The 18,956-nt window shown below is 39.9% G+C and overlaps 1 protein-coding gene across 6 annotated transcripts in view; it reads left to right on the forward strand.

The window, feature by feature from the left end:
- The window catches only part of LOC130548391 (uncharacterized), an 83,025-nt gene that overhangs the window by 52,692 nt on the left and 11,377 nt on the right, over positions 1–18,956 (forward strand). For 5 of the 6 annotated variants that reach the window (XM_057325134.1, XM_057325133.1, XM_057325129.1 and 2 more), the window contains 4 exons: positions 4,592–4,891; positions 5,517–5,816; positions 10,193–10,483; positions 16,942–16,974. In XM_057325134.1, the coding sequence (XP_057181117.1) occupies positions 4,592–4,891; positions 5,517–5,816; positions 10,193–10,483; positions 16,942–16,974 (924 nt within the window). The remainder of the gene's footprint in view (positions 1–4,591; positions 4,892–5,516; positions 5,817–10,192; positions 10,484–16,941; positions 16,975–18,956) is intronic. The other variant, XM_057325132.1, reaches the window with a different exon arrangement.

Consider the following 18,956-nt stretch of genomic DNA (forward strand, 5'->3'; position numbering starts at 1 on the left):
GACTAGAAACACATTGAGCTGGTGTTATTATACCAACATAGACAGTGGAAAATTACTGCTGCACAACATTGTTTCATGACGTTATTATGAACCTTAAGAATGAGACCACTGGAAACTCGATATCTACTTGTGAAGACAAAACCAATGCAGCATCTAAGGTAATAGATGATATAGGCAGAAAGAAATTAATACAATATATAAATAATAAACTAAATATTAGATCAAAGACCAAAAGAAATATAACAAGTGTACACACAGTTAGGATCCAAGTCGGCACCGAGTATGGCTGCTACGTTGCGAGCTCCGAATCAAATTTGTCATTTTTTGTTTGTTTTGTCGACCTTTCTTATGCTATTTATATTGGATACTGTTTGCCTTATTGTCTACGACAGACAAACACTTTTGAAAATTGGTTCCGAAGTGGCACATCGAAAACCGGACTTTAAACACTTTCAACGGAGCCCTTTGTCTGGATAGCTCGGCTGCGGAAACGCAGACGGATAAGGGGAAGGAGAGCTGGCATTCTCAACAGACTCAGATGCCGAGTAAACCGACCCCCGCTACCCAGTATTTTACTGGCAAACATTCAGTCTCTGGATAACAAACTTTGCGAACTGAGTGTGCGTATCACTTTTCACCGAGAGACTGCTGCATTATCTGCCTTACTGAAACCTGGCTAACTGCGGGAATTCCAGATATGACAATCGAACTCGCAGGGTTCTCCGTGCATCGAGCTGACCAAGAGAAAGACCTCTCGGGGAAAAGTAGAGGAGGTGGTGTATGTTTTATGAACAACAAATCATGGTGCAATCAAAGGAACGAACATGCTATCTGGAATTTCTCATGCATTTGTGTCGACCATTCTGGCTACTGAGGGAATTCACAGCGGTCATTATCACAGCTGTGTATATCCCCCCACAAGCCAACACAGACCGGACTCTCCAGGAACAGTACGGGAGTATAAGCAACCAGGAAATCGCGCAGCCAGAAGCCGCGTTCATTGTTACTGGAGACTTTAAAGAAGCCAACCCAGGGTTTATCCTGGCTTAAAATGAGACGGAGGTGGTGCCATCCTGATCTTGTACACACACACGTAGGCCTACCATACCTTTAAGTGGCTTAACCAAAGTGACTTTGAGTTTGACATATTAAAAGTTCTAATAAAATTAGATACAAATTACAATTATTAACTTTTATTCAACCAAATAGAAATGTTTTTTTTTTATCAAATAAAGCTTTTTTTTATCATTTTCAACTAACTTTTCAGCCCACAATAGCCAACTGAATTAACCAGTCTTTCTAAATGAGCAAAGCTCATTCACATCTTGCATTCTCTGTGGTTCACTTTGAATGATTCAATGATCTCTTGTATTCGCTAGTGACTGAAAAGTTCAATAGTTTAAATGAATCGGTTCAAATGAGTCATTCGTGTGCGAGTCGTTCTGAACGCAATGTACGTTCATACTGGCGAACTCGCTGTGTACAGTATACGCTGATTCAACGTGAAACACAGGCTGGCTCTTGTTCTGCAACTCTTTTTAGCGCCTCAGTGTGCTGATAACGAAACAGCGCCTCCATTGTGGCGTAATGTCGCAACTGCAGTTACAAATGACAGTCTGTTAAAAGCATGCAGCATTTCTTTTGAAGACACCCGACGTAATTTTGGCGAGAGCCTGGGGCAGCAAGACGAGCCTGAGGCGGCACGACATTTGACGGAGGCGGCCGCCTCCAATTTCTCAAATTCTTCAATTTCTCCAATACCTCAAATCTGTAGCACCGAAATACCACCAGCATATCAGTGTCAACACATGAGGGGAACGAGTGCTGGACCATTGCTACTCTCCCTTCCATGATGGCTACAAATCCCTCCCCCACCCACCATTTGGCAAATCAGACCACTCCTCCGTCCTTCTCCTGCCGGCTTACAGGCAGAAACTAAAGCAGGAAGCACCCCCACTTAAGACAATCCAGTGGTGATCGGACCAATCAGACTCTATCCATCAAGACTGTTGTGATCACGCAGACTGGGAGATGTTCCGGTCCGCCTCCAATGACAACATCGAGGCTTACGCTGACAGTGTCATGTGTTTCATCAGGAAGTGCATAGAGCATGTTGTGCCGACCAAAACAATAAAGATTTTCCCGAACCAGAAACCATGGTTAAACAGTGATGTTCGCGCGGCACTTAATGCACAGACATCTGCTTTTAATTCAGGAAACATGGATGAGTATAAGCAAGCCAGCTATGCCCTCCGCAAAACTATCAAAGCAGCCAAACTTCATTACAGGAACAAGATCGAGGATCAGTTTAACACCACTGATTCAAGAAGTATGTGGTAAGGACTGAACATCATCACAGGCTTCAAAGGGAATCAAAACTCTGAACTGAACACAGCTGCCTCACTCCCGGACGAGCTAAACACCTTTTATGCTCGTTTTGAGGAAAATAACACCGCCAGTGTAGTGAGAACCCCCGCGATCGAGGCGAGACTTCCTCCCTACCCACCACAACTCTCTACTCATCTCTCAACGTTGAGGAAGTTACAGATAGTCTCTAACATCCAGTCTTGACAATGTCTATCCTCTCACCTCTAGGCCAACTTCTTCACTGATACAGTGGAGACCATCAGCAGTCAGTTCTCTGCACAACACCTCCCAGATCTCTCTCTTACCCCTTGCTATCCTCAAATACCTTTTCTTTTCTCTCACGGAGACTTATGCCTCCAAAATTCTCCTTTCCAACTGTCCTCTCGACCCGATCCCTTCCCACCTCCTACAGACCATCTCTCCGTCACTACTATCTCAACTCACATACATTATAAACACCTCCATCCTCACTGGTAACGTCCCCACCACATATAAACAAACCCTGGTAACACCTTTACTCAAGAAACAAACACTCAACCCCTCAGTGGTCAGCAACTACAGACCAATCTCACTCCTGCCCTTTCTTTCCAAGGCCCTCGAAAGGGTAGTTTTTAACCAACTCTCTGCCTATCTCTCACAGCACAACCTTCTGGACAATCAACCATCCAGCTTCAAGAAAGAACATTCTGCGGAGACTGCTCTCTGTCTGTCATCGAAAACCTCTGGCAGGCAAGAGCTAAGTCCTTCTCATCTGTCCTTATTCTGCTTGACCTCTCTGCTGCATTTGACACAGTGAACCACCAGATCCTGCTGCCCACTCTCTCCAAACTGAGCATCTTTCGAACTGCACTCAACTGGTCTGACTCTTATCTCACAAGCAGATACTTTAAGGTATCCTGGAGTGGCGAGATGTCCAGATCTTAGTGATCAGTTCTTGCCCCTCTCTTCTTTTCTTTATATACCACCTACCTTGGTCTAATTATTAAGGCACATGGGTTCTCTTACCATTTTTGTGCAGCTGATACGCAGCTTTACCTTTCCTCTCAGCCAGATAACCCCACCATCTCTGCCCTTATCTCTGCCTGCCTTCTGGACATCTCATCTTGGATGAAAGAGCATCACCTCCCACTCAACCTCTCCAAGACAGAACTCCTTGTTATACCGGCCCACCCATCAATTGAACACAACTATAACACCCACCAAGTCTGCGAGGAACATGGGGGTGATGTTCAACGACCAGCTGAAATTCACCTCTCACATCGCAGCAACCACTCAAACATGCAGGTTTGTGCTCTACAATATCATGAAAATCAGACCGTTCCTGTCTGAGCATGCCTCTCAGCTACTAGTCCAAGCTCTGATCATATCAAGACTGGACTACTGCAATTCTCTACTGGCCGGCCTTCCCACCAATGCAGTCAAGCCCCTGCAAATGATCCAGAATGCAGCAGCACGTCTAGTTTTCAATCAGCCTAAAACAACCCATGTAACACCCCTCCTGATTTCACTTCACTGGCTGTCAGTTCCCGCCCGCATCAAGTCACTGACACTGGACTTCAGAACAGTAACAGCAAATTTGCCCATTTACCATAACTCACTGCTCCAGGTCTACATCCCTTCCAGTCATCTTCGGTCTGAAAATGAGCAACGCCTTTTTGATCCATCACCACGAGGCACCAAATCGCTTGCAGAAACCTTTACTCATTCGGTTCCTCTCTGGTGTAATGAACTGCCAGCCTCCACCCAAACTGCAGCATCTTTTACAACTTTCAAAAAGCAACTGAAAACATACCTCTTCTCCATTTACTTGACTAATCGATAACTGTCTATGTTTTATGTCTCAAAAAAAATATTTCTTGTTGTTCATTCTCTCCCTTGCTTACTTCAGCTGTAATCCTCCTAGTAGAATGAACTTGTAAACTAACGGTACTGTTTAGAATGTTGACAAAGTGTTATATGCTCTCCTACTTGTAAGTCGCTTTGGATAAAAGTGTCTGCCAAATGAATAAATATAAATGTGTAAATGTGCGTTCATCAGCAGTTTCATCTGTAAGTGTTAACATGAATTAATGCACAAATTAATAAACGATTATATTGATATTAACTAACAAATACATTTGGCATAATGTTTAATAATGATTTATGTTGACATGATCATGAAATGATTATTAATGTAATGTTCATGTGTTATAATGTTTGTGTTTCTCTCTTCTGTGTGCTGCAGTGACTGATACAGTGTTGAAATATGAGAATGATTCTGTCACTCTGAACACTGGTGTTACTGAACTACAGTCAGATGATGTGATCCAGTGGAGGTTTGGAGAGACTCTCATCGCTGAAATCAACAGAAAGAACAACAAGATCTCTACACATGATGAGATATTCAAAGACCGACTGAAGCTGAATGATAAGACTGGAGATCTCATCATCAGAGATCTTGACACCGAACACACTGGGCACTATAAACTGAAGATCACCAACAGCAAAGGAACATCATACTCTCAGAATAAAGTTTATGTCAGGGGTAAGTAAAGCTCAAGTTAATGTGATGATATTGATGGTTTTTGTATATGAAGTGCTGTATTGATATTACATGTGTTCTGCTTTTATCTTCCCCATACATTTTCTAAAATTGCATCATGTTAAGCTGCAGGACTCTTCGTGCTTTCTGTATTTTTGACCTGTAAATAATAAGGATCTTATGATGTTTTATTTCTTGAGTTTCTGACGATGTTCAGTGATTTCACTAGGATTTTGTGGAATTGTGGCGCTGGATGAAGCCACATGCTAATTAACATTAGTGATGTCATCATGTAGTTTTTGAGTCACAACTTCAGACCCGTTTAGATTTTACTCTCTGAACATTCTGTATTTTAATACAGCTTATGGCCGAATAAAGACGTTCTCATTTACATATTTTCTCTTGTCAGTTCTGTTTTATAACCAAGACACATCTGACCAAATCTGAGTGTTTTTGCCTCTATTTTTTCACACAGCACATGCACAACTTCTGTCTTTGTAACCATGTTCTTATTTACAGACAAACTGTGTTCATGTTTATATATCCAAACAGTCCATAACACATTTATTTGATCTGATGGATGTTCTTCTGTGTTTTTCTCTTCTATGTGCTGCTGTTATAAATGAAGAGAACCTCAGATCAGTAGAGTTGGGACATTCTGTCACTCTATACACTGATGTTACTGGAATACAGAAAATTGATGAGATTCAGTGGACATTTGGAGATGAAAAAACTCCCATAGCTCAAATCACTGGAGGGACTAAACCCTCATATGATGAGAGATTCAGAAACAGACTGAAGCTGAACCCTCAGACTGGACATCTCACCATCACAAACATCACATCTGAACTCTCTGGAGTTTATAGAGCAAAGATCATCAGCAGCAGTAGAGGAACAGAATACAGGAAATACAGGGTTGACATCTCTGGTGAGTGGATTTGTTTTAGTGATTTATATCTGACATGATGATGAGAGACGATGGAATGACCACTGAACACTTTCTTAACATTTTAATGTTAAATTTAATGTCATTTTATATTTTCAGTCAATCTGAAATAATCCCATAGATTGATGAAAATTATGGTACTGTAATTTTCAAAATATAGTAGGGATGCCAACTTGTCACCTTTCGGCGAAATTCGCCGTTTTGGATCCAAAATGGGTCATCATTGTGATTCGTGTAGAACCGGTGAGTTTTTGAAAATGGGGGGGTGAGGGGGGTCTGTGAGTCTTTGGACGGGGTTCGCGGTGAATGAAATTATGAGAATCATGACCAGGTGTTGTGGTAACGATCTCAAATCACTAGCCAGTTTTCGGGCTATGTTTTGAATGCTGCACAGATTGAGCACACATACTCAACTCATGAATCAATATTAGATGTAGTCGAATTACGCAGCAACTCGACTGCGCATTTCTGACTTACTTCAACACAACTGTCACTAAGCAACAAGTAAAGGCGCGCTGGTTTGTTTGCCTTGAACGGAATGGAGCAGACCCAAAAAACAAAATATGGGGTAAGTGCGTAAACACACTGTGACAACTGCTATCACCACATTATGGAGAAGCCCTGATGTGTAAAAGGAATCGTACTGGACAACTACTTGTCTGTCACGTCACCCGTCACTCGCCGTAACATTAAATATGCTAGTAAAAGCACAGAGCTGATGTCAAACTGCTTCGTAATGTTTTGCACAGCAGATCTATCTACAGCTGCGCTACAGTATAATGTGATAGTCTACAAGCGTTCATAGACGCCACAATGCAACTCCAGATTTCTTGTACAACATACTGTACGCATGTGAGTTTTGCGTTTGGTTTTTAGTACAACATTGCTGATAGTATCACACCTAACGTTGTTGTTAAAATGCAACCTCTTGTGTAAAAATCTAATTTAAATCTGTCACTATGGTTACAGGCACGCCGTGCAAATAGTATAACGTTACGAGTTTGACAGTTCATTCATGTTTAGACTAGAGCTGTAACTGTACGCTGTTGTGTGAACAGAGCACCTTCAAGTAAATGTGAAGAGTTAATTTGCAAAAACAGAACTCTGTTTTTGTTCATTTTCATGTTTAATTTTCATTTTTTACTGTGCATTCCAAGTGCATTCCAAAATATGCGATTTTGTTGTTTAATATTGCGATAATGATATTTCTTGCGATATAACATTTCCTAGAGAAATGCTATTTTTATTAGCTATTTTTTATTATTTATACATGTAATTATCATACTGAAATAAACAGGTAATAGATATTCTTCTGATGTAATTAATTCTAATTTGTTGTGATTATTTTTGCTGTGAAGAATCACTCTCAAAGCTGTGAGTTCCATTGCCAAAGGAAGACTTTAATATCAAAGATACAAAGCCGAGTTGCCTGCAGAACAACTAACATCTCTTCTTCCAGCCAAGCTTAAATACTCGTCTTCTCAGGCACATGCCACTATTATTAATTACCATAGGAAGTAGGAAGAAAGAGTATATTCTCTTACAGCCCAATTTGGTCACAAACACATGTCAGAACAGGAGGTCTATTCTATAGCATCCTGATTTGATTTTCAACATGTGATTATAAATCATGTGAGCGGTGTTGTGGTTTTTCCTCTTTTGATTCTGAAGAAACGACTCTCGAGTCAAGGTTTTGAAACCAAAAGTAGTTAGACTTTATTCTCACAAAGTTGAAACAAAGCCGAGTTGGATTGCAATGCAACTGCCCAACTCTGGTTGGGGGCAGACCTTTATAGTGTCCTTACACAGACATACACACACCTAATTTATTGGGGGTTACCATGATAACTTGAAACAGATGTCTGATCTCAGCATTCCTAGCTGGTGAGAGGGGTTAATAACAAGGACTCTGGTATTTACGACTAGAGATGAACTAACAAGGACTCTGGTATTTACGACTAGAGATGAACTAACAAAGACTCTGGTATTTACGACTAGAGATGAACTAACAAAGACCAGATCTTATGTAGAGATAGATTATAATAGAAAAGTAATGTGTACATGATTCCTTTATATTTTGGTCAATAAAATCTTCAACAGCGGCAGACTCAATCATGTGAGCTGCAGACCCTCTCCCATCCTCCATACATGCAGGCATAGAAAACGTCTTGGTTACGTATGTAACCTCATTTCTCTGATGGAGGGAACGAGACGTTGTGTCGAACCGACAGATTGGGGTTTGTCTTGAGAACCCATCATCTTCTGAATAATCTTCTGACTCCTCCGGGGAGGAGTCCGGCATGCAAATTTCATTCGCCGATTTTCATTGGCCTTTTCAAGATACTCAGAAGATGATGGGTTCTCAAGACAAACCCAAATCTGTCGGTTCGACACAACGTCGAGAGACCGACAGAAAGGGAACTACATCGCATAGGATAATTCAAATACATAATGGTAGAATAAATTTATACATACTGTATAAGGGATTATTTTGGCTATAAAATCTTCCACAAATTCAGGCTAAAAAAAAACTATCGAGGAAGAGGCAAACATTTAGATTTAACACTACAGTGTGTGTTCAATTCAACAGGACTTTTATTTTGACGAGTTTTCTGGGAAGGGTCAAGTTTTTGTGTGTTAACGTACGTTACATGCAGTGCACTATTGATTATTGTTACACACAAACAAGCACAACCACGACAAACGCACGCCACACATACACGCAGCTCTGTCTAATGCACATATTCGTATTATTCTACTGTACATACATGTCTCAATGTTGTTATTAATTTTTTTTTCAAGGTACTTGTCCGGTCGGGCAAGTAAAATTCTCTCTAAACTTGCCAATACAAAACATTCAGTTCTCCCGGACAAGCGTTAATGTTGAGCCCTGCAAAATATTGCCATATTTCAGACATAACGTACCGATCTTTTTAGGCACAAGTTCGTCGCTGTCATTTTCCTTGCTCGTCTCTATTCCTGCCATATTTATTTTCCGCTCTCTGCTTTGAGCCGCTAGGTTCACCTTTGGGCCAGCGATCTAGCCAATAGTATAATAGCGCCTACTTGCGGGTATAAAGATAGTAATGCCCCTTCTGATTGGTCCAATTTGGACAATCTAAGCATGCAACACACAAATGATTGACACATGAAACAAATTAAATTTATCGCAACTCTCTGCGACATGGATATCAGTTGGATTGTTTTAATTAAGTAATAATAACTAAAAAAAATACAGATAAGTAACACAGTAAAAACACAATAAACATGATTTATGAAAATGAACAAAAACAGAGTTGTCTGGTTTTACAAATAAACTCTTCATATGATTGTCTATTCTAGACACTTTTAGCAGACCATGGACTATTCTGATTATGTGCACTGAATAATATGAAATACAAATTGTAATAATTATATAACTATATATAAACTATGACTATATATAATATACAGCGTTGGGGGGGGGGGCTCGCATCATTGTCACCTTTTTCACCCTGATGAGTTTGCATCCCTGAAATATATTTTACTAGATAATGACCAAACCAAAAAATAAAATGCACTTACATTTTGTTAAAGGTACAGTTCACCCACAAATAAAAAAATGTTGTGATTATTTAGCAGGGCTGTTACTCGATATTTCTTACAGGTGAATGGTCACAGTTTCAGTGTGATTCAGCATCTGCTGTGTGGAAAAAATCTACCGCCAAACTTGCAAGAACACATCTTATTTTATCACTAAAAAAACATGACTGCTGATAGTATATTAACATTGACTTTTACATTTAGTGCATTAGTGATTCTGTGAGTTTAAAGTGCTGAGAGCATCTGGGAAGAAAGTGTCCTGTAAGCGACTGATCCTTGTTCTTAAGGTTCTATACTGTCCGTCTGAGGCCACATCCACATGAAGCCAGTGCTTTCACTATCTGATATTTTTTCCTTTTCATTCCGTAAACACAGCAATGTTTCAAGAAATATCTGCGTACACATGAAACCGACTCAAAACGATGTAGTACACATGCCAAATCAGTAAGTGGCACTCTAATTCTGCCAGGATTGCTTTCTAATTACTGATAGATTTCAGCTGGTGTCTTGGCTTTCCATGCATTTTTGCACCTCCCGTTCATCATGTATACATAACTTAATTTGTGAACGTATTTGTTTTGTTTTCTTTGTATGTATTGATTATTTGGATTGTTACCGACATCTGGTGAAAATTTCATTTCAACAGCACCTTAAGAAATATATTTACTGAGAAAAATGGTGACGCGTTCAATACTTATTTTACCCACTGTATGTGTTACTTACAGAAAACATGAATTCGAGTGATCATTTATTTTGTGTTTTCACATCTGTTTCAGTGATCGCTTATGAGGGAGAATCTGTCACTCTACACACACAAATACAGAGAGGAAGTGAGATCAAGTGGATCTCTGAAGATAACATCATTCTGGTCACTGGAAAGATTGGAGTCGACAGAGACACCAAATGTACAGATGATGAGAGATTCAGAGCCAGACTGAAGATGAATCATCGAACTGGAGATCTCACCATCACAAAGATCAGAAAGACAGATGATGGAGTTTATAAACTACAGCAGATCAGCAGTGATGGAAAGATCTCATACAAAATGATCAATGTTTTTGTCAACGGTGAGTAACTCAAGATATCTGATATATAATAATTCACTTCATCTTATATCAATGTTAAACTTTTAAGAATGAGGCGGTGCTCGTCACTTGTGCAACATTTATTTCTCTGTAAGAGATATGAAAAACACAGTCTAGATCGGGAACACTGTAGCGTGCACACTCAAACTCTCTCATGATATACTGAACGCTACTTCCGCTATCCTAGCGTCAGCTTAAAGCGGCAACGAGTAACTTTTGCTTACTGTTGCCCCACGTGGTTGTTTAGCGGAATTGTCTGTATTCAGTGTCATAAAAACTGTCGCAAAGATTTCCCGCTGGCAGCTCAATAATACACGTGAGTTTGTTTACAAAGCCGGCGGACCCAGATGCGCTATGAAAACAGCACATAGCATGTATATATATATATATATAAAATGACAACATTAGCCTACTCAACGACTGAACTGTTCAACATTTACGCGGTTTACTGGTCTGAACTAAAGAATCTGCTACTTTTTACCACAACACGTTTATTGTGTTTTTTTAGTCTTCATTTACAAGCACTACACACATTCATGACGAGACACGACAACATGCTAGCTATAGACACCGGCAACCATATATTATCTCTCAGCTAGTGTGAACCGGTGGTGCGCCAATGACACAGACTAATAACAAATACGTCAAAAGTACAGGACAGTAACAAAAAATGTACAAATAACACTCACAAATCCAGGAGCAGGACCGTTAGGTCTCCATCCGTTTTGCAACCCGTTGCCTCTTGCTGCTCGTGCCACCGAGTGTAAGCCCGTCCGATATTGATTCGTGACCAGCCTCGTGTCCGATCACTCTCTCGCTTTCTTTTCTTTGCTTCCTCCAACAAAACCCTCTTTGGTTTTTTGGCTGGCTCTGCCATGGTGATGTTTTGGATAGTTTCATCTTACTGTTAGCTGTGCTGTTGGCTAACTTCTCCCAGGCTACGAGTAAAACGTGACGTATGCCGTAAAGCAGGGCATAGGCGGGGCTTGTACCGGCCCGAACACCAAAGTTGCAAGTGCAATTTCAGCCGATAGGAGGCTGCTTAGGTAGCAACGGCAGTAAAATTCGTCCAGTTAAAAGTTGTCCTACCACTAAAATAATTTTAGAGACATTATTTTAAGGTCAAAAAGTTACTCGTTGCCGCTTTAACCTATTGTCAAAAACTAAAATATCTTATTGTGCAAATGTCCAGGCAAATACTGTACATGACAATGGACACGGTACCCTTGACACAGGTTACCCTTCTGAACCCAAAAACATAACACAATGCCCGAACAAGTTTGATAGTCACTCTTATACAGCATAGGAGTACATCAAATAACATTAAAGTAATTACATTACCTTCACTAACCAAAACTAACATCGCGATAATCACATAACATTCAGGCTTTAAAAGCAACCACTCTACTAAGACTGCTCTGCTTTCTGTGACTGAGGCACTAAGATGGAGTCCAAATCCTCTGTTCTTCTTGTAATCTATCTGTGCCTTATATACTCAACTCAACTTTATTTATATAGCGCTTTTACAATTTTCATTGTTACAAAGCAGCTGTACATGAGACACATTGACTACAAGCAAAACAATCAAAGTTGTACCTGCAAAAACAAGAAAAGGTTGAAAACACAGAAGACAGACACACCCACACACAAAACACTCCACACACACAACACGCACACACACACACAGACACACACACACACACACACACACACACACGTACGTACACAGACAAGTACGCACACACACACACGCTCAGTGAGAGCACACATTTAGGATAAAGGAGAGAGAAGCACAGGTCAAATATAACAGATAATAAATTCCTATATGCAATATTAATTAAGTAAAACTTTAAGATTCTAAAGCAGCCCCCCCGGTCAGGCAGATAGTGCAAAAACAGTATGCAAACGGTGGCGAGGAACCCAAAACTCTAATCGAGAAAAAAAACCTCAGGAGAACCCAGGCCCAACCAGGGGATTCCAGTTCCCCTCTGGCAAAAGCTGCTGCCTCTGCACAAGCTCCAGAGAACTTGCACAACAAGGCTAAATAAAATAAATAAACTTAATAATAAAATAAATTTAGTTTAAGATTATCATTAATAATCTAATAACATTTGAAGTTTTGTGGTGAAGACATGTCAAGAGACCGCGTCCTTCTTTATCCAGCTCTATCATCTCAGCTCTTGTCAGGTCCCCACTTCCCATTCTCCCTCTACCATCAGGTCAGGCCATGAACTGCATCCTGCTCGCTGTGGTAACCTTGGAACAATGAGACAAGACTGGCTGAGAGTAGAGTACTGTTCTGTACTCTTTGATGCAACAAGTACATCAGTTGTGTTTTTGGTTCCGGTTGTCTAACTAATGCAGCCTAAACCCTCAGAAGATTTATATTATGGAAGAGTAGTGTATGCAAGATTAAAAAGATGCGTCTTTAGTCTAGATTTAAACTGACAGAGTGTGTCTGCCTCCCGGACAGTGCAGGGAAGACTATTCCAAAGTTTAGGCGCTAGATAGGAAAAGGATCTACCACCTGCACTTGATTTTGAAATTCTAGGTATTACCAACTGACAGGACGCCTGAGAGCGTAATGCACGTGAAGGACTGTAATACAAAAGGAGTTCATTCAAGTACTGAGGAGCTAAACCATGTAAGGCTTTATAGGTAATAAGCAAGATTTTAAAGTTAACGCGATGCTTTATAGGTAACCAGTGCAAGGTTGACAGAACCGGGCTAATATGTTCATACTTTTTTGTACGTGTAAGAACTCGAGCTGCCGCGTTTTGGACCAATTGGAGTTTTTGTAATAAGCCTGCAGGGCAACCACCTAACAGTGCATTACAGTAATCTAGTCTTGATGTCATGAATGCATGAATTAACTTCTCTGCATCTGAGATTGACAGCATATGACGTAGTTTAGATATATTCTTAAGATGGAAAAACGCAATTTTACAGGTGTTGGCGACGTGGCTCTCAAATGACAGATTACTATCGAATAGAACGCCAAGATTCTTTGCTGACGACGAGGGTTTTATGGAACATCCGTCAATAGTTAAACAGTATTCTTGGTTGTTACTTATAGCAGTTTTCGGTCCAATAAGTAACACTTCGTTTTGTCCGAGTTCAGTAATAAAAAGTTGTTACTCATCCAGTTTTTTATATCGACTATGCATTCCATTATTCGATGGAACTGCTGTGTTTCATGAGGCTTCGAGGAAATATAAAGTTGAGTATCATCAGCATAACAGTGAAAGCTAACTCCGTGTCGCTTTATTATATCTCCTAGAGGTAGCATGTATAATGCGAAGAGCAGAGGCCCTAAGACTGAGCCCTGTGGTACACCGTACTGGACTTGCGATTTGCGTGACACCTCATTGTTTATTGCTACAAATTGAAAACGGTCGGATAAATAAGATTTAAACCATTTCAAAGCTATTCCCTTAATGCCGACATAATTTTCGAGTCTATGTAGGAGTGTGCTGTGGTCAATGGTATCGAATGCAGCACTAAGGTCTAGCAGCACCAATAACGAGATACAACCTCGGTCAGACGCCAATAGCAGATCATTTGTAACTCTGATCAAAGCAGTCTCTGTACTGTGACATGCTCTAAATCCAGACTGGAATTCTTCATTGATGTCATTCCTTTGGAGGAAGGAGCATAATTGAGTTGAAACTACTTTTTCCAGAACTTTAGATATGAAAGGTAGATTCGATATAGGCCTGTAGTTCCTTAGTTCTCTAGGGTCGAGTTGGGGTTTTTTGACAAGGGGCCTTATAACAGCCACCTTATATGCTTTAGGCACATGTCCTAATGTCAGAGATGAGTTAATAATACCAAGAAGAGGATCTATAATTTCTGGGAGCATCTCTTTCAGTAGATTTGTAGGTATAGGGTCTAGATGCATGTTGTTGATTTAGATGATCTAATAATTTTAGACAGCTCATCTTGATCTACGGTATAAAATAATTGCATTTTCTCCTTAAGGGCGCTGTAGTTAGTTTGTTCAGCGGGTTTCACTTCTGATTGCATTGTTATAATTTTTTCTCTAATATCTTGGATTTTATATGTGAAGTAGTTCATAAATTCATCACTGCTATGCTGATATACAGGATCAGAAGTCACTGACGATTTATTTTTTGTTAATTTAGCCACCGTGTTAAATAAAAACCTAGGATTGTGCTGGTTTTCTTCTATTAGTGATGAAAAGTAGGCGGATCTAGAAGTTATTAGGGCTTTCCTGTATTTTCGAATACTATCCTTCCATGCTGTACGAAATACCTCTAATTTAGTTTTCTTAAAGTTTCTTAAAGGTTTTAACCCAATATGAAATATACTAGGGCTGTGCCGATAAACGATATCATATCGAATCGCGATAGAATGTATTTCAAAAACGATGATAAGCTATTGGCATTTTAACTCTATATGGATTCTTACAGTCTAACAGAACGCAGAAATAAACGCAACAACAGTCAGTCTTTTATCATGCGCGTCAAAGTACAAAGTCCATTTCATACTGCACTTGGCAAAGAAAACTCAACATGAGGAGGAAAACATGACTGTAAGCGGAAACAAAGGTGAAACTAACCTCGAGTTGTCATCACGCGGTTTATCAAGGGTCTTATTTTTTTTTCGCAATTGCCGGTTAAACAAAACAAAATTGAGGCACAATTGCAAGCGAGTTACTTCGAAACTCAAGCACAAAGGATTTTTACATCCATCGTTAACAATATCTGCTAACATGAGCTGGTGCTTATGAAACAATCCAGCACTGCCCTGTACAGATCAGAGATGTAATGAAGTGAGTTTGTGTGCACATTAAAATATTGAACCTTGTATGTAAGATGCTTGCATGATTAAAGAAATGTACTACAGTTTATGTGAGATGTCTTTTTGAAAGACTAAGGCTCACTGAATGCATTGAATGAATCCCACCACTCGAGCAAGACATTATTGCAGCATTATGCATGTGTGTGCGCAGGTGCTGAGCCAATAGCGTTCGAACGTACCAGTAACGGAGCCCTTTCATTGGTTGAATGTACCGAATGAACACTCCCTTTACTTAACGAGTCAATTGAGTCAAAATGAGACTGAATGAACTGGTACATGTTGTTTATGGCCTAATATCCTCTGTGTTGCAACAGTGCATTAATTTAATTGAATTTTAACTGGTTAAAGGTTAACTTTTGTTAATAAAATGGGTGGCGGCGTTGGAGGGTTGTGTGGTGTGAGTGGTATGTTGTGCTGCTGTCATTGCCTTAACGGCATACGCAGCGCAATTTCGTTCGCGTTCCGTTCATACGGAAATCACGCTTCTAATCCGTCCGTCTCTATGGCCCTTGCGTCCGTTTCGGCCCAAAAAGTACATCGGCCCACCGGTAAAATGCCCGCTAAGCCCGATGGCCAATCCAGCCCTGCTTGTGAACTTACTATTTCATGAACTTGATTTTAAACTAACACCTGTTACTGTATCTTAACATCGCATCCTCACTAAATGGATAATAAATGCATTTTTAACACTGAGTCGGACTCAAATTCGTGTTAATAAAACATCACGAAATGCGTGGCTGACATAGATGAAATGAACATAGGAGCGGTGTGATCACATGCCTGTTCACACGTGCTCTTAGCTTAGCTTACTGAACACCACATACAGCTAATTAATGTTGTTAAATGTATATTCCGTTAATTATCCATTACTTTTCTCTCGTTTTTCATCTCCACCATGGTATTTTTAAGCACTTGTGTCTCATTTTTGCTCACGCTATCTTTTACCGAGATAATTAACGTCAATGTAACGTTACGCCACTTTTACGACAGGACTGCAGTTCTATGAAAATATAATACTGTTGTGCATTACCTTTTAGATTAAATATTGTCAGCCTACCTGTGAGACATGAAAAACACAGTTTAGATAGGGAACACTGTAGCGTGCACAGTCGAACTCTCTCGTGACATACTGAACGCTACTTCCGCTATCCTAGCCTCAGCGACCAATCCTCAAACTAGTGTAACGCGTAGGGTGCCCTCTGCTGGTGAAGCTGGGTTTAACAATAATAACGCACTTTGAGAAATACAATGCAACAGTATTATCAGAATCACAGTAGTTTTCTTATTTCCAGAACTCGTTATTCAGTTCAAAAGATTAAACTATTGATGAACTGAAAATAAAATGTACACTTTTATTGTTTGTTTATTTGAACCGAGTAAGTGATAAATGCAGCAGGATTATTAAAGATTCTCTCCTATACAAAGTGACTTGAGTCTGATACTCGCACTGTTAATATATCAAGTCATGTTTTTATTTGTAGTGCTTCATTTCAAATTAGCTTTACAAGCTTATGTGTGATGATATAAAATCAAGTGATTCTACAGCTGACTGAAGATATGACTCATGTGCAGAAAACACTTAGAAATGTTTAATTTGTGTGTTTGATTCTTAACAGACGGCCCTTCTCCAGATCAGAAGCAGAACTCAGGTGAGATTCTGTACAGCTGTGAGTTTGTGTCTGACTCACAAAATCATGTGAAATCATTTTATCATGTAAAAGCTAATGTGTAATTTAATTTGTAACATGTTATATTTATTTTATTTATAAACATTTATGTTTAGCAGTCAGAATCTGTTTAATCTGCACATGTCAGGGAAGGCAAAGAAAGTCAAATCCAACCTAAATAATAAGCATGTAACATACTCATCATTTAGTTGGAAGACTCCCTTGTGGGATGTTCTTAGAATGCTTGCAAGTCTTAAAGCGCTAAAAATTATGCAGTTTCGTAATCAGTTCATTTATTTTATCTGGTTACATTTTTATAATAAACTATAAAAGTATACCAAAATATGCAAAGCGCACTTCAAAAGACATTCAAAATGAAATAATTGCAACACTGGCTGATATGGTGCTTTCTGAGATTAAGCACCGATACACAGATGCTGACTCAGCAGGGTTTTGCCTTAAAAGTGATGGGACACGAGACAAGTGTAATGTGGAAAATTTGTCTGTAATAATTAGGTTTGTGTGCAATTCCTTGCCAGAGGAGCATTTGATTGGGTTGCTTGACTTGCATCAACTAGATGCTGAATACATGTCCACTCAAATACTGAGCCACCTCTCAGCTGCTGGCTACAGTGCTGACAACATAATTAGTCAATGCTACGATGGTGCCTCAGTGATGAGTGGGGTACGAGGTGGTGTGCAAGCCTTGCTGCAAAACAAGCTTGGTCGGAATATACCTTACGTTCATAACCACCAGCTACATTTGGCAGTTGTGCATGCCATCCAGTGTGATCCATGTGGGAAAAAGTTTTTTGACTTTGCTGGTTCCCTTTACAGCTTTTTCCATCACCACTATGTGGCTGAGAAGTATGATGTTCCTTGTCTTAAGCGATTATTGGAAATTAGATGGACAAGCCATTACGATGTTACGAGGTGCATTGTTGAGAAAACAGTCTTCTTAGCATCCTCTCAAACATTGCAGATGATGATTTTGCCACCACTGATCTGAGCACTGAAGCAGCAGGCCTTTTAGTTCAAATCAAAAGGCACAATTTTTTTGAAATAGGGAAATTTCTAGTACAGGTACTTTGGTATCCTTAAACCAGCTAATGCTATTCTCCAGTCACAGACAGTTGACATGTGTAAGGCTGGTGAGGTTGTCAGTGCAGCCTTGGAGTCCCTAAAGACAATCTGTAAAGATGAGTTTCAGGCCTGTGATGATTTACAACCTTCCAAGAGAAGAAGAACCCTGAATAAAAAACGTGATGGCGGTGTTGTGTTTACTACATGGGCCATACTGATAATGATAGTTCTACAATAACTCCTAGTCAGTCTCTGAAGAGATCCTTGCTTTCTGTTCTTGACAGGGCCATTGTTGAAATGAAAAAAACAAACATTGACTTGATGAAAGCTGTCTCTTGTCTTGTTCCAACATCTAGTGCATTTCTAAATGCCAAATCGTTGAGCCCTCTCCATTGTCTTGCTGGCACTGCAGATATTCTGGCAAATGAAATTATTATTGCCAAACCTATGGTTGCTAAAAAGATTCCTGTTGAAGCAGACCTCTCAACTTTGTGCAAACACTTGCAAAGCTTCAAAGAAGCATTTCCAGAGTTACATCAATTGTATGTAACTGCCCTTGTCATTGGGGTGTCTATCTATCATCTATCTATCTATCTATCTATCTATCTATCTATCTATCTATCTATCTATCTATCTATCTATCTATCTATCTATCTATCTATCTATCTATCTACTGTATACCCACATTGCCCACCAATGTTTTCTCCCAGCCCACCCTTCTGTAGCTGGCGAGAACCGGGCCTGTTCAGGTTGTACAATTTTGGGCTGTCCCAGATGAAACATGACAATCATGGCGATTTCTGTGGTCGTGGCTCATAAACGCTGGTCCTACGTCGTACCGTGAGAGAGATTGAAATTTCTGGCAGTGTCTGAAATTTAGC

This window comes from Triplophysa rosa, linkage group LG25, assembly GCF_024868665.1.
Source record: "Triplophysa rosa linkage group LG25, Trosa_1v2, whole genome shotgun sequence".
NCBI lineage: Eukaryota > Metazoa > Chordata > Actinopteri > Cypriniformes > Nemacheilidae > Triplophysa > Triplophysa rosa.